The sequence below is a fragment of the Sus scrofa genome, unplaced genomic scaffold (genome assembly GCF_000003025.6).
Source record: "Sus scrofa isolate TJ Tabasco breed Duroc unplaced genomic scaffold, Sscrofa11.1 Contig2508, whole genome shotgun sequence".
NCBI classification, from domain to species: domain Eukaryota; kingdom Metazoa; phylum Chordata; class Mammalia; order Artiodactyla; family Suidae; genus Sus; species Sus scrofa.
The window spans coordinates 37,502-55,013 of NW_018085112.1; the positions used below are offsets into that span (position 1 = coordinate 37,502).

The window sequence follows — 17,512 nt, forward strand, 5'->3', positions numbered from 1 at the left end:
CATGATTTAGAGTTACTTACTAGGGCTAGACTACTTCACACCACTCCTTTTGCTTCTTTCCATCCCTTCCACCGAGAACTTCTTTCTCCCTGGCCCCACAGAGTTTCCGGTCATCCTTCTGACACTCTCATGGAAACCATCTGCCTTCTCAATTGGGTTTGTCTGAAGCAAGGTTCATCCTGTATTCTTTGTCTCTCCCTGAGTCGTCATAAGCTTGGTCCAAAGTTCATTCACTACAACGCTCTCCTAGATTCCCTGGTCTCAGATGCCCACTCAGGTCATGTTCTGGAATTTTACTGCACGTGTGGCAGGAGCAGGTGAGTCAAAGGGCAGGAGGTCTGAATGCCTGCTCCCCTCATGTCCTGAGCACTGTGATGACCGGGTGTCTACATCTTGGTTTGGCCAGCGTGCCAGGAGGGCGCCATCTACTGTCCTGCACCGAATGCCAGCTCCAGTGTGTCCCTCACAGGACTGCCCACCTGGCACTGAGGGGACCTGACTCCAGCCTGCCTAGCATTCCCACCTATGACGCGGTTCTTATGCAACTTTTGTAAGCAGGACCCTTTTTCTCACTTTCAGCCCTTCCTCATGCAAAAAGTTGAGCATGAAGGGTTTTCCTAGGTCCACGTTGCCAAAGGAAAGCCACATGCAAGTGAGTCGTTAAGACCGTGGTCCTGGATGCAAGAGGCAGTGGAGTTGGAGGGGGAGGGAAAGGAAGCTGAGGAAGCCAACTGCGTGTGTGATTTCCCGCAAAGCACCATGTATTCAGCAGCCTTAGAGATGCTGTTGGGATGAAAAGACCACAGGATCAGGCTTTCCTGGGGCTAAAAGTAGGACAGAGGGAACATCAGGCGAGCAGTCGCAGGGGCACGGCAGAGTCAGATGCAAACAAAAGACTGAGAGGCAAGGACCTGGCAGGGTGGCAGCCCCTGGAAAGCAGGAAAGACCACGCAGAGGGAGCCAGAGCTGTGGAGTCCACAAAGGAGGAAGCGAAAACCTAGTGGGAGACTGAGCTGTGGTGCATAAGGAGAAAGGGCATGGAGGAGCCTGAGAGGTGATTACCTCGGTAGCCTAAGCAAGGAGGCCAGGGAATCTGCAGGCCAGTCTCCACTTGCTGAACTGCAGTTTTCTTTGGATAATCTTCTCTTTCAGGAAACTTAAGGCATGAAGGTGGTGACACACGTGACACTCCTGCCTGCTGGCAGCTGAGCCCTCACCCTCCAGCTTGGGAGGGGTCTTCATTCCGATGGAAGCATCCAGACCCAGCTCTGAAGAGAAAACCACAGCCAACAGGATCCATCGTTACTCATGATCTTCCTGTGACTCCCTCCTCCACCCCCAGGGACCTCCGGTAAAGACAGTGTCCAGGGACATGTAGGGCCATCGGGAAGTGCGTGGTGAGGGAAGCCACTGGAGACATTTGGTACTTCTTTCCTTCTGTTGATACTCCTGATACTAGTGAGACTACCATGAGGCAGACATGCTCCCAAATGCCCAAAAGGTGTCGAGAACAATAACGTTGAGAAAAACAAAACGTTCCCAGGGAGAAAAGACCAAGACAAGGAAACCATGCCACACGCGGGTTGTACTTATTTGGCGGGATGAGAGTGTAGAGACCAAGCAAAGTCACAGGTGAAGGAAAAGCTCAGGACAGAAAAGCCCTGGGGAAGGCTAAACCTGGAAACAATGTTAAATGTGCATCAATACATATCATAGGGCATATGTATATAGATACACACACCCACATATACACACATCCCGTACACATATTGTTTAGACACACTCAGTCCCCACGAGGTATAGAAGGTGTGCTGATCAATGAAAACATCCACAAAGTGTGCATGGACATTAAACCAATGAGGCTGCTGACGGTTCATTCTAACAGCCTCCTGATGAGTTGAATTTGAAACAAAGAACGGAAACAAGAAGAAGGAGAGAGTGAAGGTCTGGTGGGTAGCATGAACTAAGATATATGGGGGAGAAATCGAGGAGTATGAAAGTCAAGGGCATGGAAAGTATGCATTGTTGCAAAATCTTCTGTGAAGCCGGGACTGATGCTCAGGCCTCCGAGGAAAGTGAGCAGGAGAAAGAGTGACTCAGCCAGAGAGCTTGGGACTTGGCTGGGAATGTGGGAGGCCAAGGCCAAGAAAAAGAGAGGCAGGAGTGAAGAGAAGACAACTAGCTACCCCAGGACCTAATGGCACCTGTCAGGGCTACACTTCCCCACACTCCCTGAGCACTTTCGAGGAGCCTCTCCAGGCTGCTCCGTGCTGCTCCTTCTCATCTCACCTCCACCTGAGAACCCGGGTCCCTCCTCATTCTCAGGTGAGGCCAACGCCTAAGGGACAAGCCGCCGGCACCCGAGGCTCCAGCTGGAGAGGTTGAGACTCCTGGAGGGTAAGGATGGCACATGCCCATCGACATGGAGGAGAGGGGTTGAAAAAATCAGATTGAGGAACGTTAAAAAATCCGAGAAGTGAATCCTGATGAGAAAAAAACTGACAGCTATGGATAAGAGTAAAGAGGTTGAGATAAATGAGGTGTTATCAAACAGACCGACTGGTACACTTCCCGATGAAGGTGGCTCTTTATTTTCAAAAGAGGGGGAAAAACACACAACTCTGTAGCCCATCTCCTTGGCCTGAACTCCCTATTCCCCTCTTCTCTCTTACCTCGGAAGAGTGGCCCTTGGTTCCCAGTATCAGTGTTGGCAGTAAAGCCCTGGATGTTGGAGGAAAGGCGGAGCCTGGCTTTGCCATCACCACGATCTAAATGCTGGCTGAGGGGCAGCTGCAGATCATTGGCCACCTGGGTGCTTGTCTGCAGCTGAGCTTGTGAACTTTGCATCTCTGGCCTTCCAAAACTCAAAGGCACTTTGTGACAATCCCCCCAGGTGTCACCTGAAAAGAATAACAGGTTCAGTAGCACCCATCCAAGGTTTCCTTCGCTAAGCCCTCCATGAACACCCATTTGTGATGACCCAGCCTAACAGAGAATCCACACAGTGACCCAGACAACACAGGCAGCCATCATGTACGGGAAGGAGATGCCATCTTTATGGCTATGCCTGGGGATGCGGAGAGGCCAGGGGCCAGGCTGTGATGTCCCTGAGACAATAAGCTGCCCACATGACCCGAGAGGGTTTGATTTGCAATAAAGTCACACCTATTATTCTCTGACTCATACCTCAGTCCCTCAGCCTAATGAGAAGGCCTGAGGGAGAAAGAGTTGTTGGTGTCTGCCCACAAGACTAAAAGACCAGGGGAAGAAGTATGGCCTCGAGCCTGCGGGTACTGGTAGAAAAGGGAGTTGGACAACGATAGGACATGGACAAAGCGAAGAGAACACCCCAATTCTGGAGCCTTCTCAACGTCCTTCTTCATAAGTGTTGGCGGCTCTTCTGCCTCCCCACACATGTATGTTCTGTTCCCACATGGGGTCGGCTAAGGGCCAAGGTCCTAGCAAGTATAAATAGTGTAGTACAGGCCTGAGTCCTGATACGAGCTAAGGCACAGAAGGGTTGCAGAACCAGAATTTGTGTCTCTTCAGGGAAGTCATGCGGTGCACAGTCCTGAGACCACACACCCCTCCAGGGGGGTCTGGGCCCTGAGTACTCACTGGTTGCATCGTGAGCATCAGGGACATCCATGTTCTCAAATGAGAGGGTGGCAGCACTCCTGTAAGGCCAGAAGGAGTCCGACAGGTCGGGAAGACCTGGGCAAGACCAAGCGCTTCCATCCAGTGAGTTCAGTGGGACACCACACTCTGCCATCGGCGGCAGCTCCCCGCGGAGCCTGGTGGGGGACGGAGGCCTGAGGATTCACCCAAGAGTGATCAGGAATCTTAGAGTCTATGTGGTTTGGATCAGATGATTAAGAGTGTGGCGAAGGCCGCCAAGGGGCTGGCTGACCCATTAGAGAGGGACAAACTGGGTGTGTATCTGGGGTGGGGGCAGAGTGTGTTTTTAGAGGGTCAGGAAATAGCGAGGACAGTCGGTCCTCAGTGCTCTGGCCAACGACAAGCTGATGAGGAGGAGACCGAATACCTCCATACGGTACAGTCATGACCCACAACACAGAGTGTCACGTAACAGTGGTGTCAGCCCTTCATTTCGATGGCACTGAAAGTGGGAAAGGGGTGGGAATGGGCCTACAGCATGGGGAGGGGGGTGGGGGGGCGCCTCTGGAATCCCAGGCATCTCAGGCCATCAAGGCCTCTGTCTCTCATTATGGTGGCAATAATATACTATCACTGTCAGTCTCCATTTCTTGCTATGAAACCTATGCCAACATGCTGATGCCAAACAGGCAGACAGCAGACGTGAGAGAACAAGTGAGTGCCACAGACCCCTGGGACATAGTTCACGTGGGTCACCTGACTGGGGGTCACTACCCTTGAGAGCATAACGAGAGACGGGAAACAACACGGGCGCCACCATGAGAGCAGAAAATGTCACACAACAGGAGAACTGCTGGTTGGCAAAGTGGAGGACACACATAGACCCAGCACTTTCTGCTTCTCCCTGGGTCAGAGGTCTGCAGATGTCATTACTGTATGAACAGCCCCACATAGACAAAATTACCTGGGGACAGGTGGCTCTGGTTCTTTCACCCCATTACGATCATGTGGGTTTTCTGCAAAGAAATTAACAGCACAGTTACTTTAGGCAGATCCCCTTAATTTGCTCCATCCTTTGCCTCACATTTGCAAGGGTCATAAATACACACAATGTGAAAACAGTCTATTGTGAGAGAAATATTCCCGGAGGCCCTAGACAGAGTGTCAAAAGAGGGCACTGAGTTTCCGTCTTGAGGCACCAGACAAACCTCCTTGGTAGGATAAGTCACCCTCACAGTTAGCTTATGTCCTGAGACTCTGCAAACAGCTAAACATAAATGTTTCCCCGCAGATCCTGGGGAACTTCCTCACTATGAACTCAGGGCTTGCTATGATATTCAGGCTTCTTCCAGCTGAAAGGCTTGTTAATGCATGAGATGAAGGACATGCTGAGCTTAGACGGACGAGTGGAATCTACACCCCAGCCAGTCCAAAGACTCTTCAGTGCTACAGAGAAACAGGGGCCTTTCTATTCCTAAGGTTGCAAATTCCAGGGCCCTTCCTCGCTTCAGAGACATGCACCAAAGTTGACAGTGGTGCTTATGTTCTGGTTCCAGAAGAGTCGGGACAAGGGAAGACAAATGAAAGGATGCAGACTCTAGGCTGGCAGACGTGAAACAGCGTTGTGACATTTCCAAAGATACAAGCAAGACTGGCAGCAGCCTCAGAGAGGGGTAGAAACTCAGGAGGCACATTGCTCAGGAATGACAATGGGAGCATTTCATGGGAGATGGGAGACTCACCCAAACTTAGGAGGCTTGAACGTTAGTTCCTGGCCATGGTGGCAGAGGTACATGTGAGTCTGGCAGGACTGCCTGGGGGCTAATTAATTGCCAGTGGTGCAAACATGACTAGAACTTGGACAAAATCATTACTTCATGGACTATGTCATTTTAAAGGCAATTGAAGGGGAAAAAAATGAAAAGCATTACAGAGAAACAAAAGCTAAGAGATTTTAGCACCAGCAAGCAAGCTTTAAAGGCAACTGCAGTGCCAGGTTCCAAACATTATGTCAGCATACAGTCTACCCAAGGGGATTATTCCTATCAGTTCCTATCAGACTAGGCGAACAAAGAACATGCAGGCTACCTGGGGGACCAGCTGGAATTTCACCCTCTGCAGCAGGAGAGCAACCACAGGCTCCATCCAGAGCAGACCCCTTTTTCTGTTCATCAAATGCCAGTTTTCCATCACTGCAAGGCGGGTAGCAGTCAGAACCTTCCTGCTGAATGCAAGGAGCCAAAACAGCTTCATCTGGGAACGCCTGGAGCACTTCCTCCTTTGCAACCTCCTGCAACTCCGCGCTGTGCCAGATGCGGAGGGGAAGACGGAAAAGTAAACTCAGAGGAGGTTTTCTAGCTCCTGTTCAGGGGAGGCATAGGGAGCAGACACAGAGAGCAAAGCGGCAGTCTTCTTCCAGAAGGGAGAAGCCACTCTCCTAGATGTGAGGCGGAGTGTGGCTGCCATGGGGAGGGAGAGAGAACAGCACAGGCTCGGGGTTCTGGCCCCACAACCAGCTGCTGGAGGAGAATGACCTCTCCCTCAGGCCACAGTCAGGACCCCAGCACACACAGAGGACTGAAATCCTGGCTCCCTCGGTTTTGCAGACCCTGTGTGGAACTGAGTGTACACTGTCCGAGTGAGTACGGCTCTGGAGGAAATACAGACTGCAGGACCTATTTTATCCAGAGCATGCTACAATATGAAAGGTTTTCCAGGTTCTTCCCCAGCCTCCCAACACTGACTAACATGCTGATGCCAAAAGGACTCAAAGCAGATGTGCGTCTCCCCCGGGTTTAACTCCCCAGGAGAGGACTGGTGATTGCAGGATTTCTTGTATTTGACTCTTTCACCTGTGGCTACTCACTGTGTATCACTAACCTTGAGGGATTAAGAAACGGAAACCCATGGGAGTTCCTGTCGTGGTGCGGCAGAATCCAATCTGACTAGGAACCATGAGGTTGTGGGTTGGATCCCTGGCCTTGCTCAGTGGGTTAAGGATCTGGTGTTGCCCCGAGCTGTGGTGTAGGTCACAGACACGGCTGGGATCTTGCGTTGCTGTGGCTGTGGCATAGGCTATGGACTACAGCTACAGCTACAGCTACAGCTCCCATTAGACCCCTAGCCTGGCAACCTCCAAATGCCATGGGTGCGGCCCTCAAAAGACTGAAAATAAAATAAAATAAAGAAATTGAAACCCGTACCACTATCCCAAGGGAAATAGACAACTTTGTTACCAAAGGAGATATTTGACTGTTGCCTGAAGGGATGAAAGAGTTATTTTATACTGAGCAATTTCTGGTGTTCCCTGCGTCTGAGGTCTCCTGGTATCAGTACCGACATTCACAGCCCTCAAAGCTTCAGAGTTACCTGGGGGGCAGTGGCTCTTGTCCATCCACTTCCTCATGACCATTCTGATTTTCTGCTAAGAAATTCAGAGACAATATGTCACACGAGTTAAGCACTGCTCACACTTGGCAACTCAGTGCACACACCGACCACAACGACATTAATATTCTCAGTGTCAGAACAGAGTACCTCGGCAGAGATGATCCGGGACACTTCAGTGAAGGCTTAGGAGAATTAGCACTGCGGCCAGACCCATTAGGGAATCGCCTCCTGATCTGGAAGAACCTTCTCCCAGCATCCTCTCTGCTGAGGCTATACAGATGGCTAAGAGAGTGGATTTCCCCCAGAGATCTTAGAAAATGAGCTGAGGTATGATCTAGAATTGTTTCTACACTACTCGTTCGTCCCAATGGATAATGTAGTTGTTGATGGCTTAGAGGAACTTATACGTGAGACTAGAGGGATGGATGGATTGTGTCAACTCTCCAATGGAAAGGAGTACTTGGTGCTACACAGAAACAATGGCCATGCAAGGCTGGACGCACTACCTTCATGGAAACATTCAAGGAAGGCAGGGGGAGAGGGGACTCTGTCTGCATTTCAGATGACTGCTGAGCTAAGACACGCCAACACAGAGACCGTGGAGACGGGGGCTCAGAGCAGGGAAAGCAGGGAACCCTCGTCTCCTCACACACAGTCAGGTCTGCCCTTGGGTCCGCACAGGGATAGAAAGGCCAGGACCTCCTACAGCATGAAAACTTAGATCATTACAGGGGACAACACACATGTGCCCCAAACTAGGTCTGACAGTCACTTCCTGAGGATGTCCAGCTGGGCTGAGTGAGACTTTGTCACACCTGACTGGGGTCCATTGGCCTGAAAGTGGGTCCAGGTGGACAGAGGCATGACCTCGACCTAGGAAGGGATGAAGGCTCCCTGACCTAACCTGGTGTTTGGGTCTCATAATCCATCTTTTCCCCTGACTCGAACCGACATATATCTACAGGGTCTACCTTCGAAGAAGACCTTGCTCAGTCTAGACGGGTTGTGGGGAACAAAGAATAAGCAGGCTACCTGGGTGAGGGGTTGGAACGTCATCCTCTTTGGCGTGGGAGCCAGCACAGGCTCCATCTGCAGCAGGGCCAACTTTTGGCTCATCAGATGCACATGTGCCATCACCCGAAGGCTGGGTGCAGTCAGACCTTTCCTGGACCATTGAAGGGGTCGAAATGCATTCATCCTGGGATTCCTGTAGCACCTCCTCCTTTGCAACCTCCTGCACTTCCACGCTGTGCCAGGTGGGAAACGAATGACGGAACATTAAACTAAGAGGGACAGACACCAAGCTGTCCCGGGTGGTCGCAGGGGAGGCACAGGGAGTGGTCCCAGAAAGCAAAAGGGCAATATCCTTAAAGAAGAAGGTAACTGTGCTGCTGTGTGTGAAGGGCAGTGTGGCTCCACAGGTTGGGAGGCAGAGAGACCAGCACGTGCTCCCTGCCCTGGCCACACATCGTCTGATGAGGAAGGACACTCAGCCATCCCAGTGTGGGGCTTTCAGGAACATGAGCCACACATGAACTACCACACCAGGTGCTGGCACCATGTGCCTGAGTCGCATGATATTCAACATAAAGCAGCCATGGGAATTCACCTACTATTGCAAAACAGACTCCCAGAGATGTTATGCCTTCCTTTAGGAACAGAAAGCCCTCTAAGGCATCTTATTAGAACGACTGTCACATGACAAGTACATTTGGGACATCTGGATAATTTTGTTAGTGTTACATTTTTCAAGTTATTTACTTTTAGTTAAATTCCTCCCAGTGACCCTAGACAGCTTGGTGGGAAGAGATATTTTTCACTCCCTGGAGTTCATGTAGGAGAGGCTAGATATTCCCTGTGTGCACAGGAGATCCTAAGGGCAGTGCATTGCCTTGGGTCACACACACAGGTGCCACAGAGACAAGACACAGGCAAGCCCGAGTGGGAGGAGGGAAGGAAGAAAATTCAGTCTGCACTTTGCTTCTCCTGGCATCTGGCATCTGTGACTCTCTTGACCTCACTTACTCTTCTTCCTGGGACCTCTCCATATTTTATCTCCCCATGACCACATCCTGACAGGTGCTGTTACCTGGGGGTGAGTGCTGCTGCTTCGTCGTCGTCCTCCTTCTCGTCTTCATCACTCTCTGTAAACAAATTCAGAACTCCCCAGTCAGCTTCTGCCCACTTCACCCACGACAAACACAAGCACTCATGTGGCCATGGAGCCATACATATCTATGTGAGAGTTAGGATAGTGGTGATGGTCTAACGCATTGTCTTTTAGCAATTTCCTTGCCTCCAAAGGGCTGGATCACCACGTCATCAGGCAAACATTGCAGTTGTCTCTTCTTCCTTATGTCACGGCACTGGCGTCCAGCTTCCATCTCAACCTGTACAACGGTATCATCCCTCCTGCCACAAATTCACCATAAACTCCTGCTCTGTATTTTTTGGCAGCTCTCACAAGATCCTCTCCTTTCTACAAGGAGAGGAAGAAACACCAAACCCCACATCCCTCCATCTGGGGACATCACGGGCTCATCAAGTGGGCTTGTGTGTGTGGTATCAAGGGAAATTCTCTCCATGGAATGTGCTCCACCCTAGACAGCTTTCCCAGCACCAAGTTCATCAAGTACATCAAGGACCTTCTCCAACCCCTCACACGAAGGGGCCTTCATTTTTCTCAACTACATTTGTTCACATCCCCACATTTCATCACTAAGGCCACCATCGAGTGATTGATCCCTTATACAGATGAGGAAACAGGTATCCGGAGAGGAACAGTCCGTCACTCAGTCCCAGTTCTAAAGGCAGCACTCAGGCTGGAAGCAGGCAACTGTCACACGTAGGCCAGGGCTCCTTTCCCTCCACAGGCTGCCTCCTGTCGCAGCCTCCTTTCTGTGCTTTATCCCTGGGTGCATGCTGCCTCCTGCACGAAGGCCCTCGTCCATCAAGGAGGAGGCAGAAGAGTCGGAATACTCTTTCCCCTACCCTATGCGTTTGTTTCCCCTCTGTCCTCACCCTCAGCCCATCCTAGTCCTACCACAGCCCCTAATGGGCCATGAAAACCGAACAGCTCTAAAAAAACATTCCTAGTGAGCTGCTCCCTTGGGGCCCAGTGGGTTAAGGATCTGCTGTTGTCACTGCTGTGGCACGGGTTCAGTTCCGGGCCCAGGAATACCATAGTCTGCAAGCACAGCCTACAAATCCCCAAAACATGCCTAGTGAGGTGTGAAGACTCTTGGGGACCATGGAGCTGCCCAGTGCAATCGGGGTCCGTGGCCCCCTTACCTGGGCTGAACTTGCGGGCGAGGCGCTCTGCCAGCTTGTGTCCCTCAGTCAGCTGCTCTCGCAAGCCCTGCCCCTGGTCCTTGTCAAGGTCTTTGTGGGTGAGGAGGTCGGTGAGGTGCTGAACGAGCAGGACACAGTCATCCCTCCCTTCCTTCACCTTCTGCCGTAACTGGGTCAGCTCTCTTGCCTGAGCGTGAATCAGGACATCCAATTCCCTGAGGGGGCACACAGGTACAATTTGAAATCCCAGAGACATGGACCACACACTCTTAGGGCGTTTGATGCTCCCTGGCATCCCCAAGGAGCTCTCGATGCAGAAGTCTGACACCTAGGGGGTGACCTTTCTGGGGCGGAGAGAAAGGGGGACGGACAACAAAGGCGGCCTCTGGAACAGCCAGAGCTCCCCTGAGAGTCCTTGACATCCCATTCCTCGTGTTCTTCTGGGAACAACCCCAGTGTCCTCCTACACCTGCTTCATGGAGAGGGCGCTCCAGGTCTTCCCTCAGCCATGCCCGTTTCCACACGAAAATACACATCAGGCACTGGCAGGCACTGACACAAAGCCAGACACCCGGTGTGGACAGTCCGGCTGGTGTGAATTCGAAAGACCAAGAGAATGCCAGGGTCCAGGATGGAGGCCAAGCTCGAGTCAGTCAGGAGGGGATTGTGAGGGAAGGGAAAGGAGGTTGGCATCACAAAACACTGCAAATGGACAAAATGCTCCTGAGCTCTTCACTTGATTTGAATTTGGTGAATTTCATGTGCTGTGATTTCAGATCAATGATTTGTTTAAATAGCAGAGTTGGAGTTTCCTGGTAGCTTGTGGTTAACTCTCCGGAATTGTCACTTTTGTGGCTCATATCTCGGTTGTTTCCTTTCTTACTTTTTTAAAAGAAATAGCGGATTATAGTTGTTTTACAATGTTGTGTGAGTGTGTGCTGATCAGCAATGTCATTCAGTTATACATATATTATGATTCCTTTTCATATTCTTTGCACATGCTGTGCTATATAAGTAGGATCCTGGGATATATCTGTGTTCATATATTTAATTTTAAAACATTTTTAAATTAAAGTATAGTTGATTTATATGTGGTGTTGGTTTGATTCCTGGGATGGGAACTTCCCTATGCCTTGAGCATGACCAAAAAATGAAAACTTTTTAAAAAGCATGCAGAGTTCCCATTATGGCTCAGTGATTATCAAACCAAATGAGCATACATGCAGATTCAAGTGCGATCCTTGGCCTTGCTCTGGGTTAAGGATCTGGCGTTGCCGTGAACTATGGTCTGACTTGACCCCTAGCCCGGGAACCTCATATATGCCGCAGGTGAGGCCCTAAAAGACAAAAAACAAAAACAAAACAAAAACAAAAAAAGACATGGAAAATGAGGCTTTGAATAACAACTGGAGTTTCATGATAGCATGTGGTTAAGTCTCCAGCATTGTCACATTTGTGGCTCAAATTTCTGCTGCTGTGCTGGGATTACTTTGCTTTTTCAAAAAAGAACAATGTTGGAAGTTTAGTTGTTTTACAATTTTGTGGAGTGTGTGCTGAACAGCAATGTCACTCAGTTACATATATATAGATCCTTTTCATAGTCTTTGCATATGCTGTGCTATACAGTAGGATCCTGGGGTATATCTGCTTTCATATATTTTATTTTAAAACATTTTTAAAGGAAAGTATGATTGATTTACACATGGTGCTGGTTTGATTCCTGGGATGGGAACTTCTCTATGCCTTGAGCATGACCAAAAGAAGAAAAATTAAAGACAAAAAAAAGCATGGGATGTTCCTGTCATGGCTCAGTTAAAAATGAACCCAACTAGTATACATGAGGTTGCAGGTTCGAGCCCTGGCCTCATTCAGCTTGGTAAGGATCTGGCGTTTCCCTGAGCTGTGGTGTAGGTTGCAGACGTGGCTCAGATCCAGGGTTGCTATGGCTCTGGCGTAGGCTGGTGGCTAAAGCTCTGATTCGAACCCCCTAGCCTAGGAACCTCCAGATGCCACAGGCATGGCTCTAAAAGTCAAAAAAAAAAAAATCATGTTAAATGAGGCTCTGAATAACAACTGTACTCCATACTTCACCAGTGGCTGTTCTCTGATTACGTCATGAGTATCTGTGCCTGGGTGCCTGCCATGAGCAGTTCGGTCCTCTCCTGGCCCAGTGTCACTCCTGGCCCCACTTCACAGAGGCCTAGACCTTCCACTGGCCTCCCTGCACAGAACCCTCCTTACCGGAACCTCTTGGCCAGCGCTGGATCCTCTGCCAGCCTCTCTGCCAGCTTCACCACCTTAAACTCTAGCTTCTCCCCCAGCACGGATTCAATGATGTCTCTGTGCCCTTCACACTCTGCAAAAACAGAGACGCTGCCTCAGGGGGAAGCTGGACACGCGGCTGTGGTCACTGCCTTCAAGGGAGGAGGCAGAGTCCATCCCAAGGGCAGGTGTAAGCCCGTTACCAGGCTCTACGCAGGGATTTCCACATCTGATTCCTCGGGCTCCCAACTGCACGGCCTTCCAGTCCTCCCCATTTTAGAGCTGAGGAAAGACAAGCTCCAAGGCACAGAAAGGAACGAGACAAGATTAACTGCTGTTTGGCAAGGTCAGAATTCACACACCCCCAGACTGACCCTCAATCAAGGGCCACGTTCCCAGGACTTGTTCCCTCTGAGGTGAGACACGGAGCAGGGGCCTGAGGGGGCAGTTCCTTGGTGCCTCAGTTCTCCCACCCTCTGCCAACTGAGGGAGAAAGAGCCACCTCTGCCTGCCCTGGATTGTGGTCAGAATGAAATTCATTTTGACAAAGGGGAGAGAAGATCAAGTCTGGAGAGTGTTTCGTTTCCTAGAAGGAAGCCAGTGACCACTCATCGCTTGGTTGCCCCCGACCCCTAGGACGTACGGTATTTCTGCAGCTGGTTGGCCAGGGAGTAGGCAGTAGCTTCGGATACAAGGAATTTCTCCCTGAGGTCTCGGAAGTCCTGCTTGCTCTGGGCCAGCTGCCGCTGAAGCTCCTGGTTCTCTCGCATGAGTTTGTGTTGTGCCCTCAAGTCTGATGAAGGGCCAAGAGACACTGCCATGGTGACACGTGGCAGGAGAGCCAGGGCCTGGGGAGAAGACACCCAGCACAGGGTGGATTAAAGCACGTGGAATCCCATAGGCTGAAGCGGGAATGAGGGATGAGGAAAACTGGAATTCTTAACTTACCATTGGGCACACGCGAATCAACACCCCACAACACCGGAGGGTCTGTATCCACAGAAACCAAGTTCAAGATGCTAGAGCTCAGAGCCCAGGGCCCTGCCTGTAGCTCAGATGGGGCCTGGCGTGAGGAAGGGGGACCCAGGGTGCCAGGGAACTGTCTGGAGTTGCCACAACAGAACTGGAAGGTGGGGGGAGGGTTGATGGAATCTTGGGGGCCCCTGGATTCAGAGGCCTAGGCCATGCTGATACACAAGGCTGCCTGGTGCCTTGGGAAGGTCGCCAGCCATGGGGACACCCCCTCAGCAGCCACACTTCATAGGTGTCTGCACTTGTGCTAATACCACTGCGCTAGCTTCCTCCCTCCAAAACACATCTGCGCAGAGCTCTCATCTTCACTCTCCTCTGTTTACCCAAAAATCAAGACACAAGTAGTTTCCCAACATGTCCTATTGTCTTAAGGGCTCTCACGAAGTCCCCCCACCTTCTCTGGAAATGTTAACACATTCTAAATCTCTTCCACCAGTGAAAGACATCAAACGTTTAGACTGTCATGAAGTTCTTCCTTGGGCTTCCCCAATGTGATCTGTGACATAAACGTGTAGGACAAAAGCTGAGTATAATGCTAAGGGAAGGAATAATTAGTAGAAGTATTCTGTCCCGATTCAGTGCTCTTTTTGCTGCATCTCTGTGTTATGTCAGAGTCCTCTCTTCACTGGGGCAGCCTGTTGGCTTTTGGATAATCCTAACAACCCAAACTTCGGAGATCCCAGGCCAGGGATCAAACCTGTGGGTCAAGGCTGTTCTAAGCTCTACTGTACCTCCTCATTCCATTCCAGACAGGGAACACTGCAGGGGCTGGTCCTGGCCAAGATGTTGCCAAGGCTGCTTTTAGATGCAAACTAGCCAAGGTCAAGGTTTGGGGATGGCTGTTCAAAAGACTCTTGTTCCTCTCCTATTCCTTCAATTATGAACATGACTTCTTTCTAGAAATGGCGAGTGGGGAATATTTATTTGGGAACATCTTATCTGTCCCCTGCCAACTGTATTCTGTCCATAACTACACAGTGGACAAAGGAGGGACAAAGTCAGGTATGTTCCCAGCACCTAGTATAGTTAAAGGGATCGTATCTAATCCTATGAACTATCTGAATAATCATAAGTTATTTTCCTTATGAAGAAAATCTCAGCGGTTATAAAATTTCCCCAGACCACACATTTGGTGAGGAAAGCATTGTGCATTAGAAACCATTTCTCTTGGGCATTAAAACCCACCTTCTCCCATTATAGTCAACAGAATGACAGTACTTTTAATGGAGATGAGGTCTGTGATGGTCGTTCCGGGGTGATTTTCCCAACAGGGCCGTCTGTCATTTAATATGAGTTGAACTTTTAAATTTCCTTATCTTTTCTCTTAAGTATACTCTGTAGTGTTTGCTCTGCTCAGTCACTTTGGTTTTCTTCTCAACGCATCCTTATTATTTACACGGTGAATATCTGTTACCCATTTGCTGCCATCTGTCACTCTTTTTGTCTTTGTCACCCCCCTTTCTTAATGCCATCCCTTCTATACTGACATATAAGTTACTAGAACAAAAACACACACAACTTATGAGCACAGCTCAGTACACTCAACATGCTGTATCCATTGTGGAATCACCACCCAGATCAAGAGACTACACCTCCACCATTCCCGAACTTCTCCCGTGCTACTTACCAGTCAATTCCCATCTTCCACAGACAAACAGGGCCGGAATCCTCTCCCCACAGATGAGTTTTGTTTATTCTTGCGTGTCACTGAATTGTAAAGATGCAGGAGGGTCCCTTTCTCTGTGTTCTTTCAACCAGTGTCTGGTTTTGAGGCTCCATCGCAATTGGTTGCATCAGTCATTTGGTTGTATACTTATGCTAGGAGATATTCTGTTTTAGGAGTATAGCACAATTTGATTATCTATTTTTCTGATGACAAAGACATATATTTTGAATGATTATGCATAAAGGAGGTATGGCTATTGCTGAACAAATGATCGTCTGGAGATAGGCACTGTGTCTCCGAGGCAGATGCACCTGAGAAGAGAAGTGCTTGGTGATAGGGTAGAAACGGACACCATTTGCAGTGCAGTTGGGTCATGTTCCATTCCTACGCTGTCCCCCAAGACAGGCCAGTTCCAGGTGCCCCCATTTCCGACAAACCTTCATTTTAGCCATTCTGAGATCTGCAGTGCTTTCCCATTTGGGTTTTCAAGAGCTGATGGTCCACTTTAGATATCTTTTGCTCTAAAGTGACTCTTCAAATCTTCCGCTAATTAAGAATTTATGGCGTCTATAACTTCTTGCGTGATGTGTAAAAGTTCCCCGTATTATTTGGAGAAATTCCTTGTCGGATATATGCACAGCAAATAAAATAGACTGCTGGTCTATGGACTGCCTTGTCACTTTCAAAATGGTAAAGTATGAGAAGCTTAAAGATTGCATATGTTACATAGCTCAGCTGAATCAAAGAATTGCACATGGGTGCGGGTCAATTTTCTATTCTCCAATCTTATCACACGGTTATCGTTGTGTTGTCTTTACTTGGACCAATACCACAGTGTCTACATTACTATGGTTTTTAGGGGCACACCTGCGGCACAGGGAAGTTTCTAGGCTAGGGGTCGAACGGGCTGCTGCAGGCCTACCCCACAGCCAGGGCAACCCTCGATCTGAGCCCCATCTGCAGCCTATGCTGCAGCTTATGGAAAGGCTGGATCCTCAACCCACTGAGCTAGGTCAGGGATCAAACCTGCATCCTCCCAGAGAAAATGTCGAGTTCTTAACCCGCGGAGACACAACAGGAACGCCTCGTGGCTATGGTTTCAACATGAGCTTGGAAATCTCCTAGAGTAAGGCCTCTAACTTAATGCCTCTCCACAGTCGTCTGGGCCAATCTAGGGAGGGTGGTTTCCACATACGTTTTATAAGTAGTTTGCAAATCATCCCCAGAATGCCTGGGGCAATATGATTTCAAATAATGTTGATTTCACATTCAAACAGTATTAGGAGTTTAAACCTATGCATATGATATGTATATTATATATATTTATTTAGGTCTATTTATTTATTTTATTTTATTTTTTTTGTTGTTGTTGTCTTTTTGCTATTTCTTGGGCGGCTTCCGGGGCATATGGAGGTTCCCATGCTAGGGGTCTAACCGGAGCTGTAGCCACCAGCCTATGCCAGAGTCACAGCAATGCGGGTTCCGAGCCGCGTCTGCAACCTACAGCACAGCTCACAGCAACGCCAGATCGTTAACCCACTGAGCAAGGGTAGGGACCGAACCCACAACCTCATGGTTCCTAGTTGGAGTCCTTAACCTCTGGGCCACAATGGGAACTCCTATTTAGGTCTTTTTAAATTTAACGGCCACACCCATGCCCTAGGGACATTTGTGGGCCAGGGATTGACTTCAAGGTGCAGCTGTGCCAGTGCCAGATCCTTTAACCCACTGCAGCCAGGCTGGCATTGATCCTGAAGCTCCACAGCAACCTGGCCGCTACAGTCAGAGTCTTCACCCACTGGGCCATGGTGGGACCTCCTATTTGGCTCTTTCATGTCCTCAGCAAGGGTTTTCAGGAGTCTTCAGTGCATATGTGCTTAAACATTTAATAATTAGGGATGGGACTCACAAGTGTGTTCTATTGAATTTCATTTGCTACATATTCACTGCTGGTCTGGAGGAATGCAGTACACTCTTACATGAATTCTTTTGAGGAATAATTCAGACACAACACACTACATCACTTTAGAGTATACAATCAAGTGCACTTTGATAGATGGTTACACTATGAAAACTACAGCTACCATCTGATACACGGTGTGTCCATGTCCTCACAACCTTTGGACCCCTTTGCTTTCCTTCACTCCCTCAACCCTCAGCCCCAGGCAACCACTGCCATTAGAGATGAGTTTGCAGTTTTAACACTCTTATATAAATCAAACTATGCATGGCCTCTTTCCTGTCTGCATTCCT

At 49.4% G+C, this 17,512-nt stretch overlaps 1 protein-coding gene across 6 annotated transcripts in view; it reads right to left on the reverse strand.

The window, feature by feature from the left end:
• LOC102159001 (neuroblastoma breakpoint family member 6-like) overlaps positions 1 to 17,512 on the reverse strand; it is a 31,278-nt gene that overhangs the window by 1,268 nt on the left and 12,498 nt on the right. For 3 of the 6 annotated variants that reach the window (XM_021081897.1, XM_021081898.1, XM_021081899.1), the window contains exons 4-15: positions 15,221 to 15,570; positions 13,205 to 13,409; positions 12,541 to 12,655; positions 10,300 to 10,514; positions 9,098 to 9,152; positions 8,041 to 8,255; positions 6,988 to 7,042; positions 5,707 to 5,921; positions 4,583 to 4,634; positions 3,619 to 3,812; positions 2,673 to 2,900; positions 1,063 to 1,268 (exon numbers count right to left, since the gene is read on the reverse strand). In XM_021081897.1, coding sequence (XP_020937556.1) covers positions 1,072 to 1,268; positions 2,673 to 2,900; positions 3,619 to 3,812; positions 4,583 to 4,634; positions 5,707 to 5,921; positions 6,988 to 7,042; positions 8,041 to 8,255; positions 9,098 to 9,152; positions 10,300 to 10,514; positions 12,541 to 12,655; positions 13,205 to 13,382 — 1,719 coding nt within the window. In that variant the 5' untranslated portion in view covers positions 13,383 to 13,409; positions 15,221 to 15,570 and the 3' untranslated portion in view covers positions 1,063 to 1,071. The remainder of the gene's footprint in view (positions 1 to 1,062; positions 1,269 to 2,672; positions 2,901 to 3,618; positions 3,813 to 4,582; positions 4,635 to 5,706; positions 5,922 to 6,987; positions 7,043 to 8,040; positions 8,256 to 9,097; positions 9,153 to 10,299; positions 10,515 to 12,540; positions 12,656 to 13,204; positions 13,410 to 15,220; positions 15,571 to 17,512) is intronic. The other 3 variants (XM_021081900.1, XM_021081901.1, XM_021081902.1) reach the window with 3 other exon arrangements.